This window comes from Ascaphus truei, chromosome 4 (assembly GCF_040206685.1).
Source record: "Ascaphus truei isolate aAscTru1 chromosome 4, aAscTru1.hap1, whole genome shotgun sequence".
NCBI classification, from domain to species: Eukaryota; Metazoa; Chordata; class Amphibia; order Anura; family Ascaphidae; genus Ascaphus; species Ascaphus truei.
The window spans coordinates 415551087-415564595 of record NC_134486.1 but is presented as its reverse complement, the minus strand read 5'-3'; the positions used below and the strand labels follow the sequence as shown (position 1 = coordinate 415564595).

General features: G+C 54.3%; 1 protein-coding gene across 1 annotated transcript in view; it reads right to left on the bottom strand.

Moving 5' to 3' along the window:
• Positions 1-706: 706 nt before the first annotated feature.
• CCDC167 (coiled-coil domain containing 167) overlaps positions 707-13509 on the bottom strand; it is a 49509-nt gene continuing 36706 nt past the window's right edge. Inside the window, exons 2-4 of the mRNA XM_075598789.1 lie at positions 11275-11369; positions 1450-1502; positions 707-1344 (exon numbers count right to left, since the gene is read on the bottom strand). Of these exons, the coding sequence (XP_075454904.1) occupies positions 1241-1344; positions 1450-1502; positions 11275-11369 (252 nt within the window). The 3' untranslated portion in view covers positions 707-1240. The remainder of the gene's footprint in view (positions 1345-1449; positions 1503-11274; positions 11370-13509) is intronic.

Here is a 13509-nt window from a genome sequence, read left to right as displayed (position 1 = left end):
AGGGATAGCCTGAAAACCTGACCTGTTGATGGCCCTCGAGGACTGGAGTGGCCTACCCGTGCCATAGTAGTTCCTAGATCAGTGGGGCATCAGAATGCACGTCAGCTGCCCCATTACCGGCCCGTGTGAGGGAGCGGGAGACTCATGTGCAGCCAGCACTTTTCCATGAAAAATACACTTTTTGAAGAAACAAAAACTCCCAACTCTATCTCTCCACTAAAACCTGAACCTCCGGCCCAATGCGCCCACTGCGACCCTTCAGAAACCTCCGTCCCAGTACCCCCGCTGCGCAGAAACCTCCGTCCCAGTACCCCCGCTGCGCAGAAACCTCCGGCCCACTGCCCCCGCTGCGCAGAAACCTCCGGCCCACTGCCCCCGCTGCGCAGAAACCTCCGGCCCACTGCCCCCGCTGCGCAGAAACCTCCGGCCCAATGCCCCCGCTGCGCAGAAACCTCCCGCCCAATGCCCCCGCTGCGCAGAAACCTCCCGCCCAATGCCCCCGCTGCGCAGAAACCTCCGGCCCAATGCCCCCGCTGCGCAGAAACCTCCGGCCCAGTACACCCGCTGCGCAGAAACCTCCGGCCTAATGCCCCCGCTGCGCAGAAACCTCCCCAAGGTATTTCTTAAAAACCAGTGACACTTTTCCCAGGCAGAATAACGCGTTTCTGTGCACAACGGGTTAATATGATGAAATCGGAGACAAAAGGTATTTTAACCCTTTATGTAGTCAAGTTATAGAACAGCTTGCAAAACATGGACGGGATTAAGGGTCTCTGAACCCTTTTGTTCCAGTGTACGGGGAATAATTGGCAAGCACTTCATTTTGGGTTACCTTCCGTTGATGTAAGAGTATCAAAAACTGGCGAAGCTGCTTTTGCGACAGATTCTGCAGACACACGGAAAAGGCAAGGTCCATTCTGAGTGTAACGTGACCGGTCCGTCCAGCAAGCAGCTTTGGTCCGTCACAGGGCAATAAGGCACCAATACATTCACTGCGCGCTGCACATCGGTACTGAGACACGTGTGCAGAGTTTACAGGAAAATGAGGGGGAGCCCTTCATCTTCTACTGGGAATGTTTATCAGGTAGAAAGCGGAGAATATGACATTCAGTGGCGCTTAGAAAAAGAGTGTGAGTGTGTGTGAGTGTGAGTGTGTGTGTGTGTGTGAGTGTGTGAGTGTGTGTATATAGAGTTCTTGAGGTGGGATGGTAGGACCATGTCCTCCCGGCACGTTGAACGGTCACATGGTCCAGCAGACGTACACCAGCGCGATGAGGAGGAAGAGCGATACCGATATCATCATGTTCTTGCGATTCTCGTGACGCAGAGACTTCAGTTCTCTCTCTGTGAGTGGGAACGGGAGAAATACATTTCTGGGGTCAGAGCGAAATTGGGCTAGAGACAGGGTTTCTTTGATGGTCCCTAAAGATCCGAATGGGCCCAGCTTACCATAGTTAGAGACTCTGCTGTTCAGAGAGTTCTTTTCTTTCTCTAACGATTTCCTGGGGAGTAATAAGAAAATGGATTTAACGGCATTTAGGGCAGTGGTCCTCAACCTTTTCTGAACAGGTGTACCCCTGCAGAATTTCTGCAAGACCCGGGGCATCATCTTGTTTCCTTCATCCCCCTCCTCGCTCAAACGCACTCCTACCACACTCACCCACCACCGCCTTACATACTGCCCATTCACCCCTACTTCCCACACACCATACTCACCCCTAGATTTCAACACCCCACTTCTCTCATACCACACACACACACACACACACACACACACACACACACACACACACACACACACACACACACACACACACACACACACACACACACACACACCTCCTCCCTCCAAAAGTCTTCAACAAAAGCCCCTATGCCCTTCCTCACAAAAAGCCCTAAGCGCCCTCACCTTCCACCTAACACAAAGCCCTCACGTCCCTCTTCCACTACACACAAAGCCCCTACCCCATCCCCACACAGAGTTCTCACCTCCCTCCCCTTCCCCACACAAACCCCGCCTACCTAAAGCTGCGGCCAGGCAGGGAGTGAGCGCACTGGCGCGGTGATGTCACGTGCGCTGCTTGGCCATGCTTTTCCTGGCCAGCTAGTTGCGTGCACAAGGGGTCTTGGCCATGACATCTGGTTCTCGCTCATTGGGCGAACCACTCACGCAACGTGCCAGTGAGCGGCACAAATAAATTTGCTTGCTTCGGCAAGCAGCTAAGCGCCGTGCATGCTCAGGCGCTCGCTCACACTGGCCACACACATTGCAGCAATGTGATTCATCGTGGCGAGCGCGAGCGCCCGCTCAGCGTCACCCTGTATGAGGCCTAAAGCACCAGCTGCTCAGCGGGAACATACGTTGCAGCATCCCTGTCTACAGACAGCACCCAGTCTCTTTGTGCCGGGCTGAGAGGTGGATCGCAGCCTCAGTCTCCAGACACCGCACGACGCGCCCGCTGAGCAGCTGGCTGAGTGTCCCCCTGGGGTTCCCTGCCGCGTCGGCAGAGGGTCACGGCACACCGGTTGAGTAACACGGTTAAGGCCATGTCCATAAAGCACGTTCCGGCCCCATTCACTTGAATGTATGTATTTTAAACCTCACGGTAGTCAGCCGAACGCCTCTTCACACCGCCGCTATTCCCCCGCCTCCGACACATGCATACCGAGCCCCTACTTTATGCAATCTCCCCAATCCCTGCAGAGTTTATCTTCATCCCCTCATCACTTTAGGGCATCGATTCCCATCAGGGGGTTCGTGAGGTCTCTCCGAGGGGATATATATGTAGTATATGTACTGGTGGACCCCAGGCAGTACAAGGGTCTCCTGACCACGTGTGGGCTGCCACATTGCTATTTCGGAGTTGATCATAATATAAAATCGGCTCAAAATGTTTTTTCTATAAAAGGACAAAACCCTTTATGCTGCAGTTTTAAATCCCGAGGAGCCCTCAGGACCGGGCTGTGGGAAGCTGCGTCCTTGCAAGAAAAATAGCCAGTAAGTCAGACAGCGACAAGCATTAGTTGATAAACCAGGACAGGTTTATTCCTCCCACAGTTTGGTACTTGAGATCCAGAGCCTGGAATTAATGAATGAAATGACCGAACCTCACCTCTACGGTTGAAGACTGGAGTACTTGTCGGGGGAGTGCATCTCCTGCAGCCCACCCGTGGTTTCCAGCAGTTGCTCATGGACTTCAGTGTGGCTTTGATCACAGTTGACTCTCGTGATGAGCGAGGCTTTCAGAGTTTCCAGTCCCATTGCGTCTCTCTCATCTGCCCAGGTGGTGTTCATGTCGGAAAAGATCTTTTCCACCGGGGCATTGGTTCCGAGCAGACACATTGCAAACTGAATGATCCGGCCGATGTGCCTCAATGTCACATTCTCGTGTCTGAAATGGGTGAAGATCTCTACCCAGCCTTGGTGTGCTGGCTTTTTGTCCTCGTCCCACTTTCCTATTCTTCCGCCTGCGTATTTCCTTACGCAGCTTGTTTCACCAAACAACTCGCTGTCACAGATTTCACAGTTTCGCAGCCTTGACGTTACGAAAAGTAGCGAGTTTTCCCCGTCTTCCTGAGCCGGGACGTCGTTTAGAAGGGACCGCGAAAAAGTGCGCAGTTCTGCGGAGTTCGCCGCCCGTTCCTTCAGGTAAGCAATGCTGAGGTCATAGAAAGTCTGAACCGTTGCACGTTATTGGGTTTCTTGTGCTGTTTCTTCCTCCTGCAGGGTACGAAGAAGACCCTTTAGCCCCCCGAAGCACGCCACTCTTCTTTCCATCAGCTGTTCTTTCAGGATCGTCAGTTTTAGCGCAATGCCAATTGCACCGGATTTTGCTTTTTTCCCATGGATTTAATGGTGTTGTTGAAGAGGGATAGCTGGTTGTGCAAAAACCAGGGCCAGGCTTCACCAACGCGGTTCTCAAAAAAGGCCGCTATTGTGGATGGGGCACCGCCACGAGAGGAAAAATCTGATTTGTCAGCACTGTCAGCTGCAGGCGTCAGTGACGGCCATCGAGTGTCACTAGTACTCAGAAGCTGCTGGTATTCCAAATCAACAAAGTCACAGAACGCTTTCAATCGCTGTGTGCCAATCCTGTACATGTGGAAAGATCTGTAAATCTTTACAACCACTGACTCAATGTCAATAGGTAGCCAGTCAGCAGTACTGTGTTGTGAACAATGTGTGCTGCGCAGCCCACACAAATCACGTTATTGTCAGAGACGGCTTCATTAAGCTTGCAGAAGACATTGTTTCTTCCTGCTCTTTTGTGTTGTCAGCACAACATCCGACCACCTTGTCCCGCAGATTGTACTTCTCCTGGTGCTTGGTGCATTTCTTCATACAGTGTAGGTGAAGTTTAATCGGGCGCAGATGTAAAGTCTAAAATTTTCACTTTCACGCTCTCGCCGGACTTGAAGTAACGAATGACAATAGGCATCAACCTCACCTCTCCCCTGTTGGAAGCATCGATCACGCCAGATACAAAATCGATGTTGCCGATGTCACTCTTCAGGTCTCCCGTTGCCAGAGGCGCCAATACATTAGTATCCAAGGCTTCCGTCTTGGTGCGTCACTGACTGACAGCTGTGGTTGTGCTTCACAACATGGATTCCACGGCTGGTGTTTTTTCGCTTGACCATGTTCGTTGATGACGGCTTTTCCACCATGACCAATTGGAAAGGTTGGTTTGCAATGCTTGGAAAATACATCCTCATTCTTCCCTCCCACCTCACTCAGAAACTGAGATACTCTGTAACTTGTCGTTGAAGGAGCATTATCGTTTAGACATCTTTCTTGGCTGTGATCTGGACGAAAACAGGTTTTTTTTTATTTTTAAATTATAACAGAGTTTATTTAAAAAAAAAAAGGATTGCCAACAATACCAGTAAAAATCATTAACCTGTCTGGGTGTTATACCGCACTCAATACCCATAGGGATTTGTTTAGGGAGCATTGTCTAGCACACACGCACACACACACACTAAACAAAAACACACAGATTCGTCACCAGGTTACAAATACACAAAGCAGAAGACCAGCTGCCACCCCACTCTCCTGATACGAGCACCATCAGTTTCATCGTCACATCCGATGGATTGTCAAAATATAAAGAACTCCACACTCCCCTAATAACACCCCAAGAACACAATACTCCCCTAAATACAATCTCCTAACACCCAACACCCCCCTAAATACAATACAATCTCCCAACACCCCAAAAAAACAATACTCACCTAAATACAATCTCCTAACAACCCCCCCCCAAAAAACTCACCTAAATACAATCTCGCAACACCCCAAGAACACAATACTCAATCCTTCACCCACCTACCTAATCTATAACAGAATATATAGGTGTTCACTATCCACCCACAAAATTATAAACACTACCTATTCTGTTTCCCTCTAGCATGTAACTTTCATAACTATTCATCCAAAGTGGTGTTGGTCATTAAAATGATGATCCAGTGATATGCTTTTCTTTAATTGGACTTAATTTTCTCATTCTCCCATATTTCCGCACACCATCCGACTCCCTACCATCCAACCATATCTCCGCACACCAGCCTTCTCCCTACCAGTCTCCCATGTCTCATCACACCAGCCTTCTCCCTATCAGTCTCCCATGTCTCCGCACACCAGCCTTCTCCCTACCAGTCTCCCACATCTCCGCACACCAGCCTTCTCCCTACCAGTCTCCCATGTCTCCGCACACCAGCCTTCTCCCTACCAGTCTCCCATGTCTCCGCACACCAGCCTTCTCCCTACCAGTCTCCCATGTCACCGCACACCAGCCTTCTCCCTACCAGTCTCCCATGTCTCCGCACACCAGCCTTCTCCCTACCAGTCTCCCATATCTCCGCACACCAGCCTTCTCCCTACCAGTCTCCCATATCTCCGCACACCAGCCTTCTCCCTACCAGTCTCCCATATCTCCGCACACCAGCCTTCTCCCTACCAGTCTCCCATGTCTCCGCACACCAGCCTTCTCCCTACCAGTCTCCCATGTCTCCGCACACCAGCCTTCTCCCTACCAGTCTCCCATATCTCCGCACACCAGCCTTCTCCCTACCAGTCTCCCATATCTCCGCACACCAGCCTTCTCCCTACCAGTCTCCCATGTCTCCGCACACCAGCCTTCTCCCTACCAGTCTCCCATGTCTCCGCACACCAGCCTTCTCCCTACCAGTCTCCCATATCTCCGCACACCAGCCTTCTCCCTACCAGTCTCCCATATCTCCGCACACCAGCCTTCTCCCTACCAGTCTCCCATGTCTCCGCACACCAGCCTTCTCCCTACCAGTCTCCCATGTCTCCGCACACCAGCCTTCTCCCTACCAGTCTCCCATGTCTCCGCACACCAGCCTTCTCCCTACCAGTCTCCCATATCTCCGCACACCAGCCTTCTCCCTACCAGTCTCCCATGTCTCCGCACACCAGCCTTCTCCCTACCAGTCTCCCATGTTTCCGCACACCAGCCTTCTCCCTACCAGTCTCCCATGTATCCGCACACCAGCCTTCTCCCTACCAGTCTCCCATGTCTCCGCACACCAGCCTTCTCCCTACCAGTCTCCCACGTCTCCACACACCAGCCTTCTCCCTACCAGTCCCCCATGTCACCGCACACCAGCCTTCTCCCTACCAGTCTCCTATGTCTCCGCACACCAGCCTTCTCCCTACCAGTCTCCCATGTATCCGCACACCAGCCTTCTCCCTACCAGTCTCCCATGTCTCTGCACACCAGCCTTCTCCCTACCAGTCTCCCATGTATCCGCACACCAGCCTTCTCCCTACCAGTCTCCCATGTCTCCGCACACCAGCCTTCTCCTTACCATCCTCCCATATCTCATCACACCAGCCTTCTCCCTACCAGTCTCCTATGTCTCCGCACACCAGCCTTCTCCCTACCAGTCTCCCACATCTCCGCACACCAGCCTTCTCCCTACCAGTCCCCCATGTCACCGCACACCAGCCTTCTCCCTACCAGTCTCCTATGTCTCCGCACACCAGCCTTCTCCCTACAAGTCTCCCATGTCTCCACACACCAGCCTTCTCCCTACCAGTCTCTCATGTCTCCGCACACCAGCCTTCTCCCTGCCAGTCTCCCATGTCACCGCACACCAGCCTTCTCCCTACCAGTCTCCCATGTCTCCGCACACCAGCATTCTCCCTACCAGTCTCCCATGTCTCCGCACACCAGCCTTCTCCCTACCAGTCTCCCATGTCTCCGCACACCAGCCTTCTCCCTACAAGTCTCCGCACACCAGCCTTCTCCCTACCAGTCTCCCACGTCACCGCACACCAGCCTTTTCCCTACCAGTCTCCCATGTCTCCGCACACCAGCCTTCTCCTTACCAGTCTCCCATGTCTCTGCACACCAGCCTTCTCCCTACCAGTCTCCCATGTCTCCGCACACCAGCCTTCTCCCTACAAGTCTCCGCACACCAGCCTTCTCCCTACCAGTCTCCCACGTCACTGCACACCAGCCTTTTCCCTACCAGTCTCCCATGTCTCCGCACACCAGCCTTCTCCCTACCAGTCTCCCATGTCTCCGCACACCAGCCTTCTCCCTACCATCCTCCCATATCTTATCACACCAGCCTTCTCCCTACCAGTCTCCTATGTCTCCGCACACCAGCCTTCTCCCTACCAGTCTCCCACGTCTCCGCACACCAGCCTTCTCCCTACCAGTCCCCCATGTCACCGCACACCAGCCTTCTCCCTACCAGTCTCCTATGTCTCCGCACACCAGCCTTCTCCCTACAAGTCTCCCATGTCTCCGCACACCAGCCTTCTCCCTACCAGTCTCCCATGTCTCCGCACACCAGCCTTCTCCCTGCCAGTCTCCCATGTCACCGCACACCAGCCTTCTCCCTACCAGTCTCCCATGTCTCCGCACACCAGCATTCTCCCTACCAGTCTCCCATGTCACCGCACACCCTCCTTCTCCCTACCAGTCTCCCATGTCTCCGAAAACACCCTCCTTCTCCCTACCAGTCTCCCATGTCTCCACACACCATCCTACTCCCTACCATCCTCCCATGTCACCGCACACCAGCCTTCTCCCTACCAGTCTCCCATGTCTCTGCACACCAGCCTTCTCCCTACCAGTCTCCTATGTCTCTGCACACCAGCCTTCTCCCTACCAGTCTCCCATGTCACCGCACACCAGCCTTCTCCCTACCAGTCTCCCATGTCTCCGCACACCAGCCTTCTCCCTACCAGTCTCCCATGTCTCCGCACACCAGCCTTCTCCCTACAAGTCTCCGCACACCAGCCTTCTCCCTACCAGTCTCCCACGTCACCGCACACCAGCCTTTTCCCTACCAGTCTCCCATGTCTCCGCACACCCTCCTTCTCCCTACCAGTCTCCCATGTCACCGCACACCAGCCTTCTCCCTACCAGTCTCTCATGTCACCGCACACCAGCCTTCTCCCTACCAGTCTCCCATGTCTCCGCACACCAGCCTTCTCCCTACCAGTCTCCCATGTCACCGCACACCAGCCTTCTCCCTGCCAGTCTCCCATGTCACTGCACACCATCCTACTCCCTACCATCCTCCCATGTCACCGCACACCATCCTTCTCCCTACCAGTCTCCCATGTCTCCGCACACCATCCTACTCCCTACCAGTCTCCCATGTCACCGCACACCCACCTTCTCCCTACCAGTCTCCCATGTCTCCGCACACCAGCCTTCTCCCTACCAGTCTCCCATGTCACCGCACACCAGCCTTCTCCCTGCCAGTCTCCCATGTCACCGCACAATCCTATTCCCTACCATCCTCCCATGTCACCGCACACCATCCTACTCCCTACCAGTCTCCCATGTCTCCGCACACCATCCTTCTCCCTACCAGTCTCCCACGTCACCGCACACCAGCCTTCTCCCTACCAGTCTCCCACGTCACCGCACACCAGCCTTCTCCCTACCAGTCTCCCATGTCACCGCACACCAGCCTTCTCCCTACCAGTCTCCCATGTCTCCACATACAATGTCTCCGAAAACACCCTCCTTCTCCCTACCATCCTCCCATGTCACCGCACACCAGCCTTCTCCCTACCAGTCTCCCATGTCTCTGCACACCAGCCTTCTCCCTACCAGTCTCCTATGTCTCTGCACACCAGCCTTCTCCCTACCAGTCTCCCATGTCACCGCACACCAGCCTTCTCCCTACCAGTCTCCCATGTCTCCGCACACCCTCCTTCTCCCTACCAGTCTCCCATGTCACCGCACACCAGCTTTCTCCCTACCAGTCTCCCATGTCTCCGCACACCAGCCTTCTCCCTACAAGTCTCCGCACACCAGCCTTCTCCCTACCAGTCTCTCACGTCACCGCACACCAGCCTTTTCCCTACCAGTCTCCCATGTCTCCGCACACCAGCCTTCTCCCTACCAGTCTCCCATGTCTCCGCACACCAGCCTTCTCCCTACAAGTCTCCGCACACCAGCCTTCTCCTTACCAGTCTCCCATGTCTCTGCACACCAGCCTTCTCCCTACCAGTCTCCCATGTCTCCGCACACCAGCCTTCTCCCTACAAGTCTCCGCACACCAGCCTTCTCCCTACCAGTCTCCCACGTCACTGCACACCAGCCTTTTCCCTACCAGTCTCCCATGTCTCCGCACACCAGCCTTCTCCCTACCAGTCTCCCATGTCTCCGCACACCAGCCTTCTCCCTACCATCCTCCCATATCTTATCACACCAGCCTTCTCCCTACCAGTCTCCTATGTCTCCGCACACCAGCCTTCTCCCTACCAGTCTCCCACGTCTCCGCACACCAGCCTTCTCCCTACCAGTCCCCCATGTCACCGCACACCAGCCTTCTCCCTACCAGTCTCCTATGTCTCCGCACACCAGCCTTCTCCCTACAAGTCTCCCATGTCTCCGCACACCAGCCTTCTCCCTACCAGTCTCCCATGTCTCCGCACACCAGCCTTCTCCCTGCCAGTCTCCCATGTCACCGCACACCAGCCTTCTCCCTACCAGTCTCCCATGTCTCCGCACACCAGCATTCTCCCTACCAGTCTCCCATGTCACCGCACACCCTCCTTCTCCCTACCAGTCTCCCATGTCTCCGAAAACACCCTCCTTCTCCCTACCAGTCTCCCATGTCTCCACACACCATCCTACTCCCTACCATCCTCCCATGTCACCGCACACCAGCCTTCTCCCTACCAGTCTCCCATGTCTCTGCACACCAGCCTTCTCCCTACCAGTCTCCTATGTCTCTGCACACCAGCCTTCTCCCTACCAGTCTCCCATGTCACCGCACACCAGCCTTCTCCCTACCAGTCTCCCATGTCTCCGCACACCAGCCTTCTCCCTACCAGTCTCCCATGTCTCCGCACACCAGCCTTCTCCCTACAAGTCTCCGCACACCAGCCTTCTCCCTACCAGTCTCCCACGTCACCGCACACCAGCCTTTTCCCTACCAGTCTCCCATGTCTCCGCACATCCTCCTTCTCCCTACCAGTCTCCCATGTCACCGCACACCAGCCTTCTCCCTACCAGTCTCTCATGTCACCGCACACCAGCCTTCTCCCTACCAGTCTCCCATGTCTCCGCACACCAGCCTTCTCCCTACCAGTCTCCCATGTCACCGCACACCAGCCTTCTCCCTGCCAGTCTCCCATGTCACTGCACACCATCCTACTCCCTACCATCCTCCCATGTCACCGCACACCATCCTTCTCCCTACCAGTCTCCCATGTCTCCGCACACCATCCTACTCCCTACCAGTCTCCCATGTCACCGCACACCCGCCTTCTCCCTACCAGTCTCCCATGTCACCGCACACCCGCCTTCTCCCTACCAGTCTCCCATGTCTCCGCACACCCGCCTTCTCCCTACCAGTCTCCCATGTCTCCGCACACCAGCCTTCTCCCTACCAGTCTCCCATGTCACCGCACACCAGCCTTCTCCCTGCCAGTCTCCCATGTCACCGCACACCATCCTACTCGCTACCAGTCTCCCATGTCTCCGCACACCATCCTTCTCCCTACCAGTCTCCCACGTCACCGCACACCAGCCTTCTCCCTACCAGTCTCCCACGTCACCGCACACCAGCCTTCTCCCTACCAGTCTCCCATGTCACCGCACACCAGCCTTCTCCCTACCAGTCTCCCATGTCTCCACATACAATGGCAGGGAGAGGGTTGATCATATTATATACGCTCAAAATGTTTTTCCTAAGAGGACAAAACCATGCATGCTACAGTATTATTCACGAGGAGCGCTCAGGATCAGCGCTCAGGATCAGCTCTCTCACCTCCCCTCGACCGTCAGCTCCAGTTTGCGCATTTTGAAGTCGACATCTTCCAGGTTTTGCCTGCAGGAGGCCAGCTTCTCCTCCAGCCCATCTATCTGCAAAACGGAGGCAACAAGGGGACATCATTGGGTGCTGGGTGTTACTCATAATGGGTGCTGGGTGCAATATTAGTACCAAAAAAAAAAGAAAGAAAAGGAAAGAAAAAATGCAATGTGCTTGATACATATCACCCAGGGTGTTTTTATATGCATAGGAGTATACAGAAAAGGAAAACAAAGTGAATGAGCGGAGGTTTGAAAAAAAAAATCAGTTTAAAAATATATATATTGTTTATTGAAGAAGTGTTTGGGGGTAGAGCAAAAAGGGGAAGACATTAAACACAAAGAGAATGAGGTAACTATACAGATTAGGCATTAGAAAAAGCTGTCATTGTAATTAAAAACTGTTTTTTAATCAGTGTCCTACTGACATAATACAGTCAGATAGTTCCTTCCTCACACCTCTCAGTCACCCTGTCACTCCCCCGTCTAATCCCATCACTCAGTCACCCTGTCACTCCCCCGTCCAATCCCATCATTTACACTGTCACCCTGTCACTCCCCCGTCCAATCCCATCATTTACACTGTCACCCTGTCACTCCCCCGTCTAATCCCCCAATCACAGTCACCCTGTCACTCCCCCGTCTAATCCCATCACTCAGTCACCCTGTCACTCCCCCGTCTAACCCCATCACTCAGTCACCCTGTCACTCCCCCGTCCAATCCCATCACTTACACTGTCACCCTGTCACTCCCCCGTCTAATCCCCCATCACTCACTGTCACCCTGTCACTCCCCCGTCCAATCCCATCACTCACAGTCACCCTGTCACTCCCCCGTCTAATCCCATCACTCACTGTCACCCTGTAACTCCCCCCTACCAATCCCATCACTCACAGTCACCCTGTCACTCCCCCGTCTAATCCCATCACTCAGTCACCCTGTCACTCCCCCGTCTAATCCCATCATTTACACTGTCGTCACCCTGTCACTCCCCCGTCCAATCCCATCACTCACAGTCACCCTGTCACTTCCCCGTCTAATCCCATCACTCAGTCACCCTGTCACTCCCCCGTCCAATCCCATCACTTACACTGTCGTCACCCTGTCACTCCCCCGTCCAATCCCATCACTCACAGTCACCCTGTCACTCCCCCGTCTAATCCCATAACTCAAAGTCACCCTGTCACTCCCCCGTCTAATCCCATCACTCACAAAGTCACCCTGTCACTCCCCCGTCTAATCCCATCACTCAGTCACCCTGTCACTCCCCCGTCCAATCCCATCACTTACACTGTCACCCTGTCACTCCCCCGTCCAATCCCATCACTCACAGTCACCCTGTCACTCCCCCGTCTAATCCCCCATCACTCACAGTCACCCTGTCACTCCCCCGTCTAATCCCATCACTCACAGTCACCCTGTCACTCCCCCGTCTAATCCCATCACTCAGTCACCCTGTCACTCCCCCGTCCAATCCCATCACTCGCAGTCACCCTGTCACTCCTCCATCTAATCCCATCACTCACAGTCACCCTGTCACTCCCCCGTCTAATCCCATCACTCACAGTCACCCTGTCACTCCCCCGTCCAATCCCATCACTCACAGTCACCCTGTCACTCCCCCGTCTAATCCCATCACTCACAGTCACCCTGTCACTCCCCCGTCCAATCCCATCACTCACAGTCACCCTGTCACTCCCCCCTACCAATCCCATCACTCACAGTCACCCTGTCACTCCCCCGTCCAATCCCCTCACTCAGTCACCCTGTCACCCTGTCACTCCCCCGTCTAATCCCCCATCCCTCACAGTCACCCTGTCACTCCCCCGTCCAATCCCATCACTCAGTCACCCTGTCACTCCCCCGTCCAATCCCATCACTCACAGTCACCCTGTCACTCCCCCGTCTAATCCCATCACTCACAGAGCCACCCTGTCACTCCCCCGTCTAATTCCATCACTCACAGTCACCCTGTCACTCCCCCGTCCAATCCAATCACTCACAGTCACCCTGTCACTCCCCCGTCCAATCCCATCACTCAGTCACCCTGTCACCCCCCCATATAATTCCATCACTCACAGTCACCCTGACCATCCCCCATCACTCACAGAGTCACCCTGTCACTCCCCCGTCCAATCCCATCACTCGAAGAGTCACCCTGTCACTCCCCCGTCCAATCCCATCACTCACAGT